This window comes from Macrosteles quadrilineatus, unplaced genomic scaffold, assembly GCF_028750875.1.
Source record: "Macrosteles quadrilineatus isolate MER2022 unplaced genomic scaffold, UCM_ALF_1.0 Scaffold_7__1_contigs__length_78375512, whole genome shotgun sequence".
Taxonomy (NCBI): domain Eukaryota; kingdom Metazoa; phylum Arthropoda; class Insecta; order Hemiptera; family Cicadellidae; genus Macrosteles; species Macrosteles quadrilineatus.
The window spans coordinates 29,908,436-29,927,013 of NW_026542600.1; the positions used below are offsets into that span (position 1 = coordinate 29,908,436).

General features: G+C 33.4%; 1 protein-coding gene across 1 annotated transcript; it reads right to left on the minus strand.

Moving 5' to 3' along the window:
- On the minus strand, positions 1-7,216 carry LOC128998525 (molybdate-anion transporter-like). The gene is made up of 2 exons (XM_054424696.1): positions 7,078-7,216; positions 1-2,080 (listed from the first exon to the last, which is right to left on the minus strand). Exon 2 carries the CDS (start codon positions 1,800-1,802, stop codon positions 381-383), a length of 1,422 nt encoding a protein of 473 aa, XP_054280671.1. The 5' UTR covers positions 1,803-2,080; positions 7,078-7,216; the 3' UTR covers positions 1-380.
- Between the last annotated feature and the right edge of the window lie 11,362 nt (positions 7,217-18,578).

Here is an 18,578-nt window from a genome sequence, read left to right on the forward strand (position 1 = left end):
AAACGTTAAGCTTGAAATTAGAAAGGAGAGCAAGTAAAATGTTATGGATAGGTGCATTGTCTATAAAGGTCTTGAGGAAAAGTGATCACATAGAACTCAAACTTATTGTACTTTAAAATAACCCAAGGTATGGGTGTAGCATAGGTAACTTGCTACTTGTAGCATGATGTATAGCAAGTACAAAAGACATATTTTACCACACCAAGTATCAGTCATCAGCTAAGCTGTTAAATATTAACAAACTGCACTATATGAATACATAACAAATATAAACTCTGCAATATTATTAACATTGTGTGTTGTTATCACATTTATACAACCTACAATAGTACAAAGTCCCAAAAGAAGATTCACAAAATTACACCTTTTGAAATATAACTTTAAAGTTTGTCTTTGGCAAGTTCAATATCTCTCAAAGTATCTGAAGGTTCATTAAATGATTCCTCCCAACAAAGCTTCCGAGTGTATTTTCTATTGAAAACCACACAAGCTAGAGTAGTGATCAATAAAAATACAGAACTCAGAATGTAAATCAAATGAAACTTTTTAAAAATAACAATAGATTTTGACATGTCAGTAACATCATTATCACTAAACTGATTCAAAGTCAAACTGATACATGTGAAAATGTTCATCGGCACTCGAAACCAGTTGGCGATGCTCGCACGGTGTTCTTCAGGAATCACTCTACTTTTGAGATAGCTGATGACAGGAACATAAAGGCCGACACTAAACTCATACAAAATAAAGCAAACAAAGCAGACCTGAGTAAGAATTAATCTAGAGTCTGTGCTGATTTGTGTAGAATACAAAGAGTAAGTGATCACCAGAGATACTATACAGAGGTTAGCAAATGAGAAACTAGAAGTAAGCACTAAAATGTACTGAGGCTGGCGTGTATCTGAAAGCGACATACTGTACACTTTAGATCCGATCATGAAAGCTAGCATAAAACTAGCAAATACTATTCCCAAGGGAGGATTCAAATCAGAAATAATGGGTGTCCATGAAAAAATAAATGTATACATGACAGATTCAAACAGGGACTGAATCAAGCCTAAAACTAAAAGAATAGGGTCTTTCACGAATATATGATACAACGGAGCGATACAACTTTGGTGACTGCAATTGTTGGCGTACGAATGTTCCTTCCAATTCTTGGCTATGAGATAGCTGGAGGTAAACAGAAATGGGATGGCTAACAAAAATGGGGACACAGGGCCAAAACCAAGAGTTTCAGCACAAATCTGTGACAGAATGCCTGCTACGATGGCGAGAAATCCGGTAACGGAACCTGCCTTACTAAAAGTGTTATTGAGCCACTCAGGGGGCAGATTGTGATGGTTGATGTGCTCGTTGATGTACCAAGCTTCAAATGTAGAGAAGAGAATGGAAGTGGAAATCCCACCGAAAACTCGACCCAACAAAAGAATGTAAAAGTTTGAGAAAATTTTAGTTAGGTTACAGATACTATAAAAAAATCCAAATGACATGCACAGTTTTTTTCTGCCATATTTGTCTGCAATATGACCGATGAGAGCTCCAAAAATAGAGCTGGATCCAAATCCTGCTATGTAAAGAAAAGCAATCTCCTCTTCTTTATAGCCATAATCGCTATACAGCTTGTAGACATAGGGTCCTTGAAGCCAGTCAGAAAATGTCGCTAAGTAATATACAGTCAGATAACTTTTCTGAAGTCTTTCAAATTGCAAACTTTTTGGAGAGGAATGTGTCTTCTTATTCCTATTGAAAAGTAGTGCAGCAGTCAATCCAAGGCCACACAATACAACTATAAATATCATTTTGGTTAACCGCTACCGTATCTCCTGGGGGTAAAGCTCACTAAGAGTTAATATTAAGGCAGTTTCTGGCACTAAGTTGTACAGGAACAAACAATACTTATCTAAATTACATACAAAGCCTCATTAGAGATATCATCGTTTGGTGAGTTACGTGGCACATTACTTAACTGTTTGTCACATCATAAAAAGGAATGATACTGTCTAAAGTTTCTTCATAGACACTCATATGTACATTCATTTTCCTCACTGACATAACACTCGTTTTCTTGTCAAACATTCTGGAAAAACAGTAGAATTCAGTTTTTATAGTGTATAAACAATATGAACACAAAAAAAAACACACACCCTTATATTTAGAAAATGGCGTATAAGAGTTCATATTTATAAATAATAAATAGGTTATTCAGTTAGGTGGTTTGCCAAAGTATTAGGATATGTAAACACTGACCTTAAATGTGAAAAATTGTTTTATATGGGTCTTAGACAAAAAGAAATTGTGTATTTGTGTGGTATCCCAAGTTTCAAGAACAAATAATTGTTAATTATGTAGGTTTACCTTATGATTGCCAGGTTCTTGAAGAAGCATATATAAATAATAATGTATGAATAAATAGCGTATGTTTCTGGATTTTTCATTTACCTGATTTTCTAAAAATGAAATCTCAAGAAGTAACATAATTTAAAGCTAGATAACAGTGTAACATTTATTTTACTTTAACATTTAATCCGCGATTATTGCCACGGACCAAGGTATACAATTTAATCTTAGGCCTACACATAGACCGGCTGTCACTTGGTTAACTTATTGGTTAGGTACTTTTAGTAGGCTAATATTAATTTATGCTTTCCAAATCTATCGTATTACAGTGCAGAACTTTTTTTTGAAATTAAAGAAACAAGATGCAGTATTTTTAGGATAAATACAAAATAACTTATTCTTGGTAACATGCTACCGGTATGGAGTTTAAGGTATAGATCCCATTGCTGAGCGTGGGAGCAGAAATGCCAAGATTCCTAGAAAGCAGCAGTTAAACTGAACTTCTCTCAAAACAAAGTCGGTTAAAACAAACTGTAATATTTTACGAGCGAGGTTGGATAGTACGATTATCAGTTAATGCGAGGTTGGTTAAGAGGGGGTCTACTGTATGTAATTTGAAACAGGTGATGATCGAGTGCTTAAAATAACCGAGTACAATAGCTGAAGTTATTAGATTATTTTATAAATTCTAAATAACTAGAATTGGGCTTGTTCAATTCCCCAATTAAAATGCTAAGAGACGTAAATTAAAACATACTTATTTATAACTACACCGAGGCACTTAAGATTTTGAATCCCGTCTCAGTCAGGTCTTATGTGCAACTCATGAGGAGTTAAAACCCTATCTTGGCTGAGCTTGGTGAGAGAGATCCATCTAAATAAACGGCGGAGACCTCTGGCCTCTGGAGCAAGTTGATGAGAAGGAAGGATTCTCTTTCTACGCGTTGCATCTTAAATCAGGCATTTTGCTATTATTTTTTTTTTGCATATCCTAGCTAAGGTGGATGTATGTGTGTCCACTGAACATTTCTTTTAAAATAGGTAATTTGAGGTTTAAGTTTATATTAATAGGGGAAATCAGTTGGAATAGGAATAATTAAATCACTGAATCTTTGGATTTTGTTATTAAGTTATTGTTAATATTACATTAGGCCAACTTAAGTCTTAAATCACGAAGAAAATGTAGAATTTGGCTTTTGCCGTTAAGTACCTAATAAATAAATAAGATTAAGGTCAACTTTAATTTTATTTTATCTTTAGTTTCTCATACATGCTTGAACGTTGATTCCAGTTGTCCCAAAGCCTACCCTCAGACATGCGTAAATTATAAAAATTCTGATCGTGTATGGACATAGCCTATTTTGGTCAAGTGACGAGTACCGTATATTGAACTCACGTTTGAAGCCTCAGCGGTGTACATCGTTAAGCACAAAACAGTGATCGTAAACTTCTACAGACCACCCTCAGGTAATGTTTATTTATTTCTGGATAAACTGCATGATGTCTTCTCAACTATGCATGGTGTGAAACTTGACTTCTTTTGCACAGGTGATTTTAACATAGACTTTCTGTCTGACAGCATTGAAGTCCGGGAACTTAAAAACCTAATATCTAGTTTTGGTCTTCACACTGCAATTAATGAAATCACTAGGCCTAATGTCGCAGCTGGAAGTGTAAACAAAGGTACCTGCTTGGACAATATTGTGACCTCAGTACACCCAGATAGATGGGAAGCCTCAGTTATACACACTCCTGTCTCAGATCATAATGCGGCCTTTCTGTCAATGAACATCGAGTCATATTCTAAATCTAATCCAATTTCTTTACCGAGAAAAGTTACTAGGAAATTAAATCCTCAGAATTCCTTAAAATTCTTATCCAACCTTAGTCAGTTGAATTGGTTTGAATTATATGACCATAGCCTAGACTTAAATGCTAAATTCAAAGTGTTTTTTGACAAACTGTTGTGGGCCTTAAATGGTTCGATTCCCTTGAAAACTACTGTCGGTTTTAACAACAAACCTAACAAAAGGTGGTATCATCAAGGACTTGTAAATATGAAAAATGAGCTGGACCGGCTATATTTTTTGTTTTGTAATGCAGGGACTGCTGAAGTTAAAACTAAGTACAACTCATTAAAGTTGCAGTACCGCAAAGAAATCAAGAAAGCCAAACTTGACCATAACAACAGTTTACTGCTAAACTCTAGTAATATTTCTAAAACATCCTGGTCAATCATTAATGAAATAAGCAACTGTAATAGTAAGCCTTTGTCTATTCCTGACTGCCTAACTGCTGATGGACTGAACTCCTACTTTGTCGACTGTGTTGAAAACCTGAGAAGTAATGTTCCCACCTCTTCAAATGGTCCTGAGCAATATCTTAGAAATTTGACCTCTTGCAACGCTCTTCCGACTATTGAGGACAACAATGCTTTTAGGATTGGACTATTTACTGTAGAAGAGGTGTATGCAGCCATCAACAGTCTTAACAATAGCTCTTGTTTAGATATTTACGGAATTAATGTCCCCATCTTGAAGTTAGCTTCTAGTTACATAAGTGAAGTTTTGACTTACCTATTTAATCTTTGTATAACACAAGGCTGCTACCCAAACAAGTTCAAGATTTCTAAGGTTATACCAGTCCATAAAAAAGGGCCTAAAAATGTCATTGCTAACTATAGGCCTATATCTATTATCCCTGCAGTGTCGAAGGTCTTGGAACATCTCGTACATCGTAGATTTTCTCAGTATCTTGAGGATAGTAACCTTTTAGCAAGTAGTCAGTTTGGCTTTAGGCCCAAACACAGCACTGTCCAAGCAACCCAGGCACTGATATCAAATTGCTTTCAAAGTTTAGAGGCCAAAAGTGGTATAGTGTTCAGATCGTACGACATGTCTAAGGCCTTTGACACAGTGGCTCATGATCTCCTTGTGAATAAGCTTTCTTGCTATAACCTTGATGATGTTTTGGTTAGGTTTTTTCAATCTTATCTTAGTGACAGATGGCAAAAAGTCTATCTAAATGGCACTTATTCTAGTCCTGTTCGAGTGCCCCACGGAGTGCCCCAAGGCTCTATATTGGGCCCTACCCTGTTTATACTGTATATAAATGACTTACCTTGTAATATTAATGACTTATCTGTAAAAAGCTTTCTTTTTGCTGATGACTTGGCCTTGTGTGTACGGGGTAACTCTTTGAATGATGTTACAGACACATTGGACACAAAATCTGCTGTTATTAACGACTGGTGTAATGCAAACAAGTTATGTCTTAATGCTGATAAGACTCAGGACCTGACTATTAGTCTAAGCAGTAATGGTAATGATGTAAACACTCTGAAGTTTTTGGGTTTTCATTTGCAGTCAAACTTGAAGTGGTTTTCACATGTAGATTTTGTAGCATCTAAAATTGTAAAAGGCATATTTATGATAAGAGCACTTAGGTCCACTGTTTCAGATGATGTCCTTATTTGTATATATTATGGCCACATTCATAGCTATTTGTCCTATGGTACCTCACTGTGGGCCAACAGTTTTTATGCTAACAGGCTGCTTTTTACTTTACAAAAGAAGGCGGTGAGGTTAATTTGTAGTGTGAATAGAAGAACACATTGTAAGCCCCTTTTCGTGAGTCTTAACATTCTCTCATTTCCATCCTTGTATGTTTTGGCAAGTTTGTTGTATGTAAAAGAAAACATTTCTCACTTTGAAAAGATATCTGATGTTCACAACTATTGTACTAGATCTAAAGATAATCTGTCTACACTAAGGCATAAGTATACAGCCACTCAAAATAGTTTTGAGTACCAAGGTGTTAAAATGTACAATTTCTTGCCTGCATCCATCAAAAACCTGTGTGTTTCAAAATTTAAACATGTTTTAAAAACTACTCTAACCCAGGCTTGCCTGTATAAACATGAAGAGTACTTTGGTTTAGAGTTTTAGTTTTAGTTGCCATCTTGATTGTTTTCTTTTTCTTTTGACGATTGTCATGAACTTTGTACTCAGTTTTAACGACAATAAAGCATTTCATTTCATTTCATTTCATTTCATTTCATTTATTGATTGTGTGGTTTTCAAACCTACTTCACCTTGACGATATAATTCTGCACTCAACCTTGAATTCTATTTCATCTTAATAGGCTCATAAAGAGAACTCCTCGGTGTGTTGTGATCTTAAAAGAATTAATTGATTGAATTGAACATTTTACAACAATACCACAAACGACAATAGGCCTACCTTCGTTCAAATAAAAAATACCACAAAAACCAGGTGCTTCCAGATAAACTTGTTGGTTTATTAAGTGCTCTACTACTGAATTAAAATTGTTGCAAAATTAAACTATTGCCCATACCATAAGCCTACCATGAATTCACATGTTTATATTTGTGTATTCCTAATTTACTCTTCGATGTCAGCATTATCAAATTGATGGTTCCTAAATTTTAATTTATTCAAATATAGCATAGGTACTGAGAGTATAACTACCAAGAAAACTTAGCCTAGTGTAAAATCCTCCTTTCTTATTTGGAATTAAGTTACTTACTGACAACGGCAGAGTAAATGGTAATTTCCATGTTCTTTATCATATTAAAATTTAGGAGGGTCAATAACTTTTTTGTTATTTCAAGATAAGAGACCAAAATAAGAAGTTATCGGAAATATAGGTTAAGCTTACAAAAGTGTTAATCATTACTAAAAAAAGCAATTAGCTTAGTAAATAAATATTCTTACATTACTAGCTGAGCAGTTCTAGAGATCCAAAATAATCATTTCAACCTCAAGCCTCAAGAAAATGAGAATATATGTTATTTTAGGTGACAAAACTGCTGTACGGTAAATAAATAAACAATCACATGGAAAGTAGTGCAGGCAGAAGTGCTAGTGCACTCAAACACAGCAGACGGCAGTTTGGCAGACAAAGACAGCCGAGTGACAGGAGAAAAGAAAACACATGAGAGTCAGTGTTGCCACAGCAAAACTGACTACTGTAACGCGATAATACTCCACTAAGAGGTGGCGGACTAAAAAGTCCATATTTACCTAAACTCTGATTTTTACTTTTCTTTGAATTTGTTCTGTGTTTTACTATTTCTTTAACTAACTCAGTGTAGATGCTGGAGCAAACGAGTGCATTCATATTTCATACTTACTTCGTTTTATACTTATTTTCTAAAGCTAAAAGTTAAGTTGTTTTATGTTTGACGGAAGCATTTGTTGATCCATTTTTTATATAAGTCGTGGTCCTTTATATACGTATGGAAATAAATTGCTCGTACAGTGTATGAAAAATCTAGTAATGATGAGATCTTTCAGTTACTGTATTGGGAAACAGTCCTATGAATTGTCCGAAATACGTGACTCTCAATCTCCGAACTCAATATAGAATAGTTATCCAAGTTAAATCCATTGGGCTTGCATTGTTCTCAAAAAGGACGTAAGTGTGGCATAAGAGTATATTTCTGTAATTTATTTGCCATGAATATTCCAGATTCCAACAAAAAGAAATTCATTGGTACAGTCCGTAAGCAGAATGAAAAAGTGCACAAATACATATCATCAATCGGCAGGAAGATCTAAATCAGACTACTTTAACTACATCTTTAACTACTCCTTGTTCAGATTGGTGTACAGTAGTTTGTGGTATTTTGGCCGGATGGAACAACACATAGCTTATTCAATACATTTATGGGGTGATTGTCCAGATTTTTACCAAGCAAATAAACGGTATCAGCATTCTGACACATACTTTCTCCCATAAGTGTGTCAACAACTTTTATCATGTGTAAGCGGTGAGAGTAAATACACGGAAATGGGATTTGTACAATTTTGTTCATAATTTAAAGTACTATAACATACTAAATTGTTTAGGCCTATTCAAATTTAACATAAAAATTTTTGGAGGGAAAATCAGATTTTTCCGTTATTTTATGGGGTTTTTATGGGAAAATAACATAATTTACAATAACTTTTGAACCATAATTTTTACAGAACAGGGATTTGTACCATTTTGTTCAGAATTTATAGGGCTACAACATACTAAATTTTTATCAAAATCGTCCGGGCCATTTTTGAGACAATCCGATTTTTCCGGTTTTTGATGGGGTTTTATGGGAAAATCCCCATTAAAAATCAAAATTTCAAAAAAATTTAAAAACACCTGGAGATACCATGGATTAGAACCTACATACCAAATTTCATTGAAATCGGACCACAGGTCCGAATATATCTACTCAAAACTCAAACTCGAAAATTTTGACGAAAACAATACTTTATCCATATACTATGTATAGGGGGAGTAAGTAAAAAGCAATAAGAATGGCCCTTTGCTTGGAATATAGTTTTTAAACGGTTTAAAAGAAAACAAACATAAACATGGCGAAACCTCAAACCAATATTCACAGGGCATCGCTATAATACCCTACCTAAAAAGACACACATATTATGCAGTTTTAAGTTCAACATAGATTAACTTCAATTTGAGCAATGACCATAATCGTATTGGGATGTAGTTCTGCCTGCACTCACCCTTGCATTCTTTTTCATCTTAATAGGTCCATAAAGAGCACTCCTCTGTGCGTTTGTGATCTTAAAAGAATTAATTGATGGAATTGAACAATTTACAACAATACCACAAACAACATTACCTTCGTTCGAATAAAAAATTCCACAAAAACCAGGTGCTAACATTAAACTTGTTGGTTTAATGTATATTAAGTGCTCTACTACTCAATTAATTGTTAAATTTAAATTCACGTGCCTGTAACATTTCCTCTTTAAAATAATTCATGATTTAATTCGGGTAGTAGGCATTTGCTTTGTATAACTGAAGTTTCCACCGAGACTTCTTCCTTTTAGATCTATGGCCTAGCTAGTCATTTGTTTATGTTCCTTTGAAGTAGTTCTTCATGCTTGAGTGTGTATAGTTAGGTGGTATATTGAAGAATCTTCAAAAATTTGTGCAGCGATAACATACAGGGTCCTTTAATGCAAAGAAATTGGGCAGGCCAGGAACGACCTAGGGTTAATCTAGGAGCTTGAATTATTTAGTTTTGTTGTCGAAAATTGACTTCAACAGATTCTCTTCGACTTCTGTCTTAAAATGTTTAGGGTAATTTGGTACTATACGGAGGCCACCCTTATACAGCGCGCTGCGCCTGTTGTTAGGTTGGGTTATCATAAATAGAAAGTATCTGGTATCGTTAAATTTATAACGAAGCGAGGAAAGTACATATATTTATGATAACCCAGCCCAACATAGCCCCCTCAGCGCGCTGTAAAATAAGTGACCTCCGTATAGTACCAAAGTACCAAGTAATGTTTTATTCAATTTACATGTTTCGTTTGAACAAGTTTAGCTGATAGCCCCTAGTTAGCTAGTTAATATAAAATTTCAATTTCATTCAAATTGTCATGTTCAGGTTGTAATTTACCATACTTTCAGAAACAGCCACAATTAACGAGTTTGAAGGTATACCTTGATACGTAACTATCTAAATTAGATCTTGTATAATCCTGAGATCTGCAACTAACATACAGTCTTATTCTATAACGATGAGTATGGCCTTTCAGATTAAAAAAAGTATTTTCGTGTCCTATTGTCTTTAAACTCTCAAGTTAAAACGCCCACTTACTACTTACTACTAATCATTTATGTGACTCTACTGACACTATATATGGTTGAATCAAAACTCGCATTTTTTACTTTAAGAATGTAGATTTGTGATACTTACTTTTTAGTTTTTTTACAATTTAATAATTATTTTGTAGTTACAGTTCGCGACTCGCGAGCTAATTAGATTGCGATTGTAAAGGTCTCTAACCTACGGCCATGACTATGAAGCTGAGTTGTTAATAGTTTGTGATCAATGTAATGTGTTCAGTCAGACACTCGGTCGGCGAAAGGATAAATCGAATTGTGGTAGAGAAGGACTTAGTGACAATTGTATGAGTGATGGTTCGAGATGGGAATCGATTGCTGTGACAGTACTGCCTGGCATTGGATCGTAGCAAGTGGCAAGCGCTCACTACGGGCTCTTCGCCGCTTAGGTACGTACCTCCGACTCTCTCCTCTCTCTCACACACTCTTACTCTCTCTCCCTCTCACACCCCCTCTGTCACTCTTGTAGACTTGACACTTAACAATCTCATTTACAAACTACAGTATATGATTATTTAAATGTGAGGCCTAATTAAATGTGTGTTAAATGTGTGTTATTGATTGATAGAATCAGTTTGGTTTTGTAGTACAGTAGTGGGTTATAAATCAGTTACTCTATTTATAGATAAACATAACCGGAAATGGTTTGAAAGCTGAGTAGTATAGTGTGTGTTCCTTACGACATTATAAAATACAACTTCGATAATTTTCTTATTTGAATTGATTATCTAGCCGCCAAAAATTGAGGTTGTAGACCATAAATCTGTAAAATATAAATATTCAATAATATATCTAAAACTGATGACTTATACAAAATGCCCCAACTTTTGTTTTTATAGTTTAGTCGGAGTTCGTCATACAAATTTGATTTTGTCTGAAATTAAAGCTTAAATTATAAAATTATTACTATCATAGTATACTAGAGATACTTTTTCAAATTGATAAATCCTGTGGTAAAGTAAGTAAGAAATTAAATACTACATATTATTCGACGAAATCTTTTTTAAACCCCTCTCATTGGAAGTTTTATTTATTGGTGTATATAAATAGCCTATATTAAATTTAAAATAAAATTGTGTATAATTTATCCCTAAAAATGATAATATTCCGGTGATTTTATAGTCAAATTAACATGTTTTCACTTTAAAATAAAGTCAACAAGTTACACCTTTTATGTGCAAACAGTTACTTGAAATAAAAATTAATAAAATAATAAGGATATGTTTATTTTTGTACAAATGTAGATGCAAGAAAAAGTCCACCACGACAAGAAATGTAAACACATATAAACTGTTTTAAAATAGTGTGGTATGTTTTGCCTGTAATCATGTTGGTCGTAATCTATTTCAATCCCTAAAGTTAAATAGGCCTACAGTATATATACTGTATTTGTCTATTCATATTTATGTACAAATAATGTTGATTAGATGTGAGTTTATAGTAAATAAGTTGATGTGTTTATACATATATTTTTTATCTTAGTTGAGGAACTTAAATTTTATTGATCTTATTTTACTAATTTACAACACAACAACACACTTGATTGCAACTAACGCTACGACGTTTCGAGAGCTATCATATTCGTTTGTCCGTACCACAACTTTGCAGCATCTTGTTAACAATTTGTTAGTAAATTTATTATGTTTGTTGTTGTTCGAAGTTTTTTATAAAGAGAATTTTTAGACTTGTTGGAAGCAAGTAATACTAATTAAAACGCATTTCATTACGATCACTGCAACATAAACATCCTCCACAGCGGGGATCCTTTGTATATCTAATATTTTCTAGTACAAAGAATCCTTTGACATGACGCACATGGTTCTATTAACATTTGAAAATCATAAACATCATGACACCGAGTGGCATTTAACATTTAAAGTAGTCTGTGTTGAAATTTTTCCAACTTCATGTTACAGTATTGGGCGATTCTGTACTGTTTATTTGATTGATTTTTCATTCCAACAATCATGGCCATTACATGATTGCTACATGCATTACAATCTTATGTAACTTATACAAACATTAGCTGAACGGTATTTTTTTGTATCGTAAAAACCGCTGCAAAACTGATTCAACCCCAAATTAAAATTGTCCTAATTATTCCGATCTCCGTCTTGTGTTGGGCCCAATGGCGTTAAATGTTTGTGAACCACTTTTGAGTAAGTATGAAGTCTTCATGGGGTCGCTAAACCAAAACACGTAATTCGTTTGAACCACTATTGCTACCCCCAATGAAGATCAAGAAATCTGATGATCAAATATTTCAATATTTTACTTTCCATCAAGATATTAATTAATCTTAAAGGTATGAAAAATCTTCTTTGAAATCAGATAGTTTTGTGAGTCTCACATTTTATCGTCATTTATCAGACTTGGCGGGTGTGTTTACTGTTTACCTACAAAGGATGCAGAGTTTTAAGGCTGATACCCACTTGGCCTCTCTTATTTTATTTTTTGTGTATTGAAATATCAGTAACACGTGCAAAATAGTATTTAGTTTATAAGGAGTCGTGTTATTAATTAAAGTAGTAATAAGGTTCACTTCACACCAACCATAAGGAACTGAAAGAAAACATGGAAGTTTTTCTCATGGGTAAGAACATGGAAACTCAACACTGAAAAGCCTTTTCACGCGGTTTTGGTGGCGCCTTTTTCTACACTGTTTGCTTACTGCGGTAGCTTAATTTATGTTTACCTTAATCGGGTCGTACAGTAAAAGAAAATTACAATAGCATAACAAAAATGATATATTTCCTAAGTTTGAGCCTATCGCTCGTTCAATTTTTAAAATATTTAAAGTTTGTTTGAGACATGTTTACTTTTAAAATAATAGTTCATATAATTTCAGCAATAATTTGGGTACGTAAATACTGTATCATACACGCTCTCGACAAAGATAAAAAATAATCAATGCTAAGTGTGTTATTGCAGTGTGCATTTTTCAATATATTTTGCATAACGGCACGATATAGATATAATCATAATGTACCAGGACATTGGTGTTCTGCAAATATAAATTTTGTGGTTTAATTTTTAAATGTCGATGAAAGCCAAAATGTCAATAGTTTATCTAGATTTGTCTAATTTCAACCCGCAATGTTGTTAATACATGTTCTGGATGCGTGGCTACTTTAAACGTTTCAGGTACTTAAACTTCAGAGATGCCAAAACTTTTAAAGTTATTCTTTTCCCTGCCTCTGAAATAACAGATTTAATTAGGAAGGGAACAGTCACGAAGGTTAACCCGCTACCTCCATTGTTGGATGAACGAAAAACGCGTTTTTTGTTGGTTTGTAATCCCAAATCCCGGATTCGATTGATAAAATGTGACAAAATAATTAATCAACAAATGATGTAGGGCCTACACTTAAATAAATGAAAATGTATTTTCGTGGTTTCTGTCTGAGTCAGTAACATTTTCTATATAGGAATCACAAACGAAGCTATGGGAAAGCGACACAAACCCACAACCCCAATGTTTTTTTTTTATAAGATTTTAGTGGATTTAATTCATAAGCATAATTTTGTTTTCCCATTACAGTGTTACATGAAACCTTTCAATAGTTTATGACTAATGTTCAAAGTTTCAAAGTGACATTGTACACAATCTCAACGGCCATATAATCACTAACTACTAAAGTGTATTATAGCTGGAGCGCAATACTGAAGTATTTTCAACCAAAGAGCATGCAACTGTTTCTTGACATAATGACGTAAATGGCACTCTCAGTGACTTTACAGTGAATGGAACTACGAATCTGCACAGGATGAAGAGTAGATACTCTATTGTGATATCTAGATAATAAATGTATTTTTATGCTTGTACTCTGGGAGTTATTATACATCGATGGTACGAACTAAAATATCTACCAAAATAATAAGACAATTAATCATGTCACAGGGCTTTAGAACATGTTATGTGTTACAAATATAAGTACCAGATGAAGTAATAATTATTAAATGTTCAAAGATTTGTCTTATCAAAACTCCAAAATATTGTCATATGCTTATAACTTGCTCAATATTTGTGGTACAGTACTGTAAAAAGTTGTTAAATCTATCGTTAGATTTGGACGGTGGGTTGAAAGGTTGTGAAAACGTGCTCAAGTTTAATTAATCCTACAAATATATGTACAGATGTAACCTTTGAAGTTTTTAAAATAGTATTTTAACATTATCAAGCATAATTTGTTACATTATTTTAATTGTATACTGTAACTGTTGGAATTGAACAACATTCGATTTCCAAAAAAGTTGTTTTACACTTCCCTTCTATTAGTGTTGGTGTTATAATCCAAATTAGTTTTGATTTTTCCCTATACCTATACACGTTTTCGACTTAGCTTGATAGTCATGTGAATTTGAAAATGGCCATTTAACTCTTGTACAAAAATGTCTTTTGTTGGGAATTCCCCTATAGGGAAGTAGCTATTACCGTCGGTGGCACGGTAATAGGTCCGGGACAGATTTTCTTTTTCATTTTGATGTCCCCAGAGATAAAAAACGCCAACCGTTCAAAATGTTATATACAGTATATAGCTTTATATATGTGTCCGCGAACGCTAAAACTTGGAGTTTTAGTCAGATTTTGATAAAACTTACCTTGAAGGTGTAAGGCGGGATGGTAAAAATTGGGTTTTCTCATTGTTATCCCTCAAAAAAAAAAATCCAATTTCTCTCTAGACCAAAATAAAGAGCTTAAAAAACAATTAATTATTATATTAAAGAGTGTTTGTACGGTTATTGGTTACTTAGAATTAAAAAAAAAAAAAAAAAAAAAAAAACTGTAAATTTAAAATGCTCATGTTATTCTTATGAAGAATATTGTAAAATGTTGTATTTTGTTTGTTTATAGGTGTATTTTGATCAAACTTGGCAAATTTATTTATTTTATTCCAAGCTATTGATATTTAAAAAAAACACACTTATTAGTCTCCCTGTAGCAGCAAACCTAGGTACTCGTTAAGACTGGTGTTATTTGAATAGATTTAATTTAAAATCAATTCAGGCAAATAGAAATTCGCTTAGTATGCAGGTTTGCTGCGGCCGGGTTATATTTCATATTTAACTGTTGTTGTATTTATATTTGCATTACGTAACGCTATCGAGGAAAGCAAGATTTGTTTGATAAGTTATATATCAATTACATATATGGGGGGTTTTATGGGGTAAAAATAGGTTTGTCCCATGTTTGACCCTACAAACATAAAATTTCACAATTTCTTTCCAAACCATTTCGTAGAGCTTAAAAACAAATAATTTAGTATATTGAAGCGTTATTATGCGCCTAATGGTTACGGAGAAAATTCCAAAAAAAATTTAAAGTAAAATTCCCATGTTATTCTTATGGAGAATAAGTCAACTGTTGTAGTTTGCTTGTCTATGAACATATTTTGATCAAATGTAGAAAATACTTTCATTTCTTACAAAACTACAGTATTAAAATGTTATAACAAGAAACGATTTTTTACCCTCCCTGTTGCAGCAAACCTAAGTACTCGTTAAACTAATTCTATTTAAATAGGGAATAAATGTGATATTTTTAAGGATAAATTTTAGTGTAAATCCAATCAAGCAAAAGGAAGTTCGCTAAGTCAGCAGGTTTGCTGTGGCGGGGTATTTTATACATATTTACCGTCTTGTAAATGTTTAAACAGTATAAGTGAAGATACTTCGAAAGGTTTTTTTATATTATTATGTACGTACGATGGTGCCAAAACTTACAATGCTGATCCAAAAATTACATTCAAAAAGTCAAAATAGAATTTCTGGTAAAAACATTATGAGAGACTTCAAAAACAACGGGTAATCACAAATGGTTGCAAAGTTTGACACATCAAGACCGTGTATTTAGTAAAAGTAACTATAGCAAAACAGAACATACGAAACAAAATATGCATGACCTACAAGTTTCCCTTGTAACATCTTTAATTTTCCACAGGAAAGTTGAGATACAATGAACACTGTGTCAGTTGACGTAAAAGACGTAGGAAAGTTGGCGTGTCGGCCAGCCCCCTGTTACGGCGCTCTACTTTAATAAATTTATTCGATTTTTAGTACCAGCCAAAGCATTATTGCGTTTGCAGTGTTAATTTTGTTATCGCTCACGCTTTGGGTGCCTACCATCTCGCAACCCTTTAAATGAATCACGCGAAAGGAAGAGCTAACGTCCCGTACGTTGTGGATGTGTAGGTATGATGCGTAACATTTCGATCACTATTCAACTGACCAAAGGAAACCGATCATCTTTGTGTCCTCGAGTTCGAAAAATATCTTCCAAGCCGAAGGTTGGTGATTTAAGTTCCTTAAGAAGTATTTATGATCGTTTATCTTTAGGAAGAAATATTAGAGTGTGCTTACCTGTCTTCACTAGACGTTTTACATCCTATAAAAATGGGACCATAGCGGCCATAGATTTTAAAACTGGATTTTAAAATCTTGTTTTCGTAAGATTTTTATATGGACTTGTAGTATACAATTATTTAGATGATTTAAAATTTCCGTAAATAGGTTACAAGTTACAGAAAAATCACTTTATTTTATACTTCAGCCCTTGAAAATGAATTTACTGTTTCCGGACATTTTTCTGTTGGACTTTAAGTGTCTATTAAAACATAATTTTACAGGTGATTTTGGATTATTGACACACTTTTCTCGATTATATATACTTCAATTTACGAGCCTAGATATTTTTAGATTCTTTGACTAATTTTTAAAAGGCATTATAATAACGTAAAAGGAGAAGATTTTGATGACATAAACCTCTAAAGTTGACTAACAACTCCATAAACTTAATAGTCCATTCACAAAACATTTTCGATAGCTGTTTGAGATAAAAATATTCAGAATGAGCATTGATTTTATAAACTCTCTAGAACTGTGTGTAACTGTTTATTAACCTCAGCTGAGTGAACTGGCGTTTAAGTGGTCAAAGTTATGAGGTCCTCATTAATATTATGAATGACCAAAGAGAAACGCAAACTAAAACATTAACGTAATATAAGAAAAATGTAATCAGAATCAGCGCTCTCAAATGAAACAGGAGATTTCACAACGGACTAGACATCCACTTACAGTCTCCTAAGTCAATGATTTATATTGATCAACAATATGGTGAAATAATTTATGTGATTACATTCTGACAGATCGAATAAACATAATCATAAATAAATCATAAATCTTTATTGGTCATTAAATAACAGGTGTTACAATAGACCTCGTTAACAAAAAAAGGTGCCAAAAAGGGCCATAGATTCTAGATAGTATAACATGGTCATGGTCTCACTACTATTAAATATAATAAAGACAACAAGAAAATAAATAGTTAAAAATCATTTTAAAAACACAGAACTATATACAGAAACAAAAAGTGAGGTACTTAAACAAAGTGTTTGAAAGACTAGGTAACAGTTGACTAGGGACTAAGTAAGAACTAGATAACAATTTTACCATTAAAATTGTGTTCTGCAAAAAAATCATCCAAACTGTAAAAAGGATGGTCAGCAAGCCAAACCATCAACTTTTGATTTAGCCGAGTATCAGGTCACAGTTTCCTGATGATTTGATATAACTCTCTTGAAAGAATTGATTTTAACACATACCACCAGACTTCAATATTAGCTGTTGTTTTAACGCAGTGCCAAATATAGCAAAAATCGTAAATCTATCATGCTTTGATTTTTCTAGAACAGACTGAATATTATAAATGATGTGCGTGTCTACCGCCAATACTATATTCCAATAGCATCGATCCAGACGGAAGCTTAAGTGCAAGTTGCAGAAATACGTCTTACATTTTAAGTCCAATATATACCAGCCCTGTCTTAAAACCTGGTGATATATAATATTATAATACAAACAATTTATGGAAGTGTTTTAGATTAACAAGACTATCACAGTTGGATTTCAAATAACCTTGATTGTTAGTGTACGGTCATCCACAGTTAAACTTGACAATAATGGTAACTCTAATTACACACTTTTATACAGGTTAATTATACATTGCAAAGCTAGTTTGTTTTGACGATACATGAATAATAAGTTGTAGTTTGCATTAATTTTGCACTAATTGTAGTTGCTGGTGGGGTTTTGATTTTTATAATACCCCTATTTGGGGGTGAATGAGGAAATAAAAAATCACGTTAAAAAGTGTGTGACATCAACCCTGGTCACGTGTACTGAAGGTTATTTGAAAATTTACAGCCATGAAAAAAATAAAAGTGGTGGAATGGAAAGTTCCAGTTAAATTAACGTCTAACATTTCTTGCCATAACATTTTGAAAATTCGTCGTATCAAAGTCATATTTGAGGCATTAATTTACTTTTTTACAGCTCTTTAAAATGATGTGCTACTTGATAGGTGATGTAATGTAAAAATTCAAAGGTACCCCCCCCCCCAACCCCTATTTGGTGGTGGGGGGTGAATTTCAAAATACCACCAAAAAGTACTTTACATTACCACAGTTACAAATATTGAACCTCGTTTGAGTATATGCAGCCGTTCAAAAATTAACTAGGGGGGAGTATTATGGGACACCCGGTATATATTACTTTACAAGTTAATAAAACAGATTTA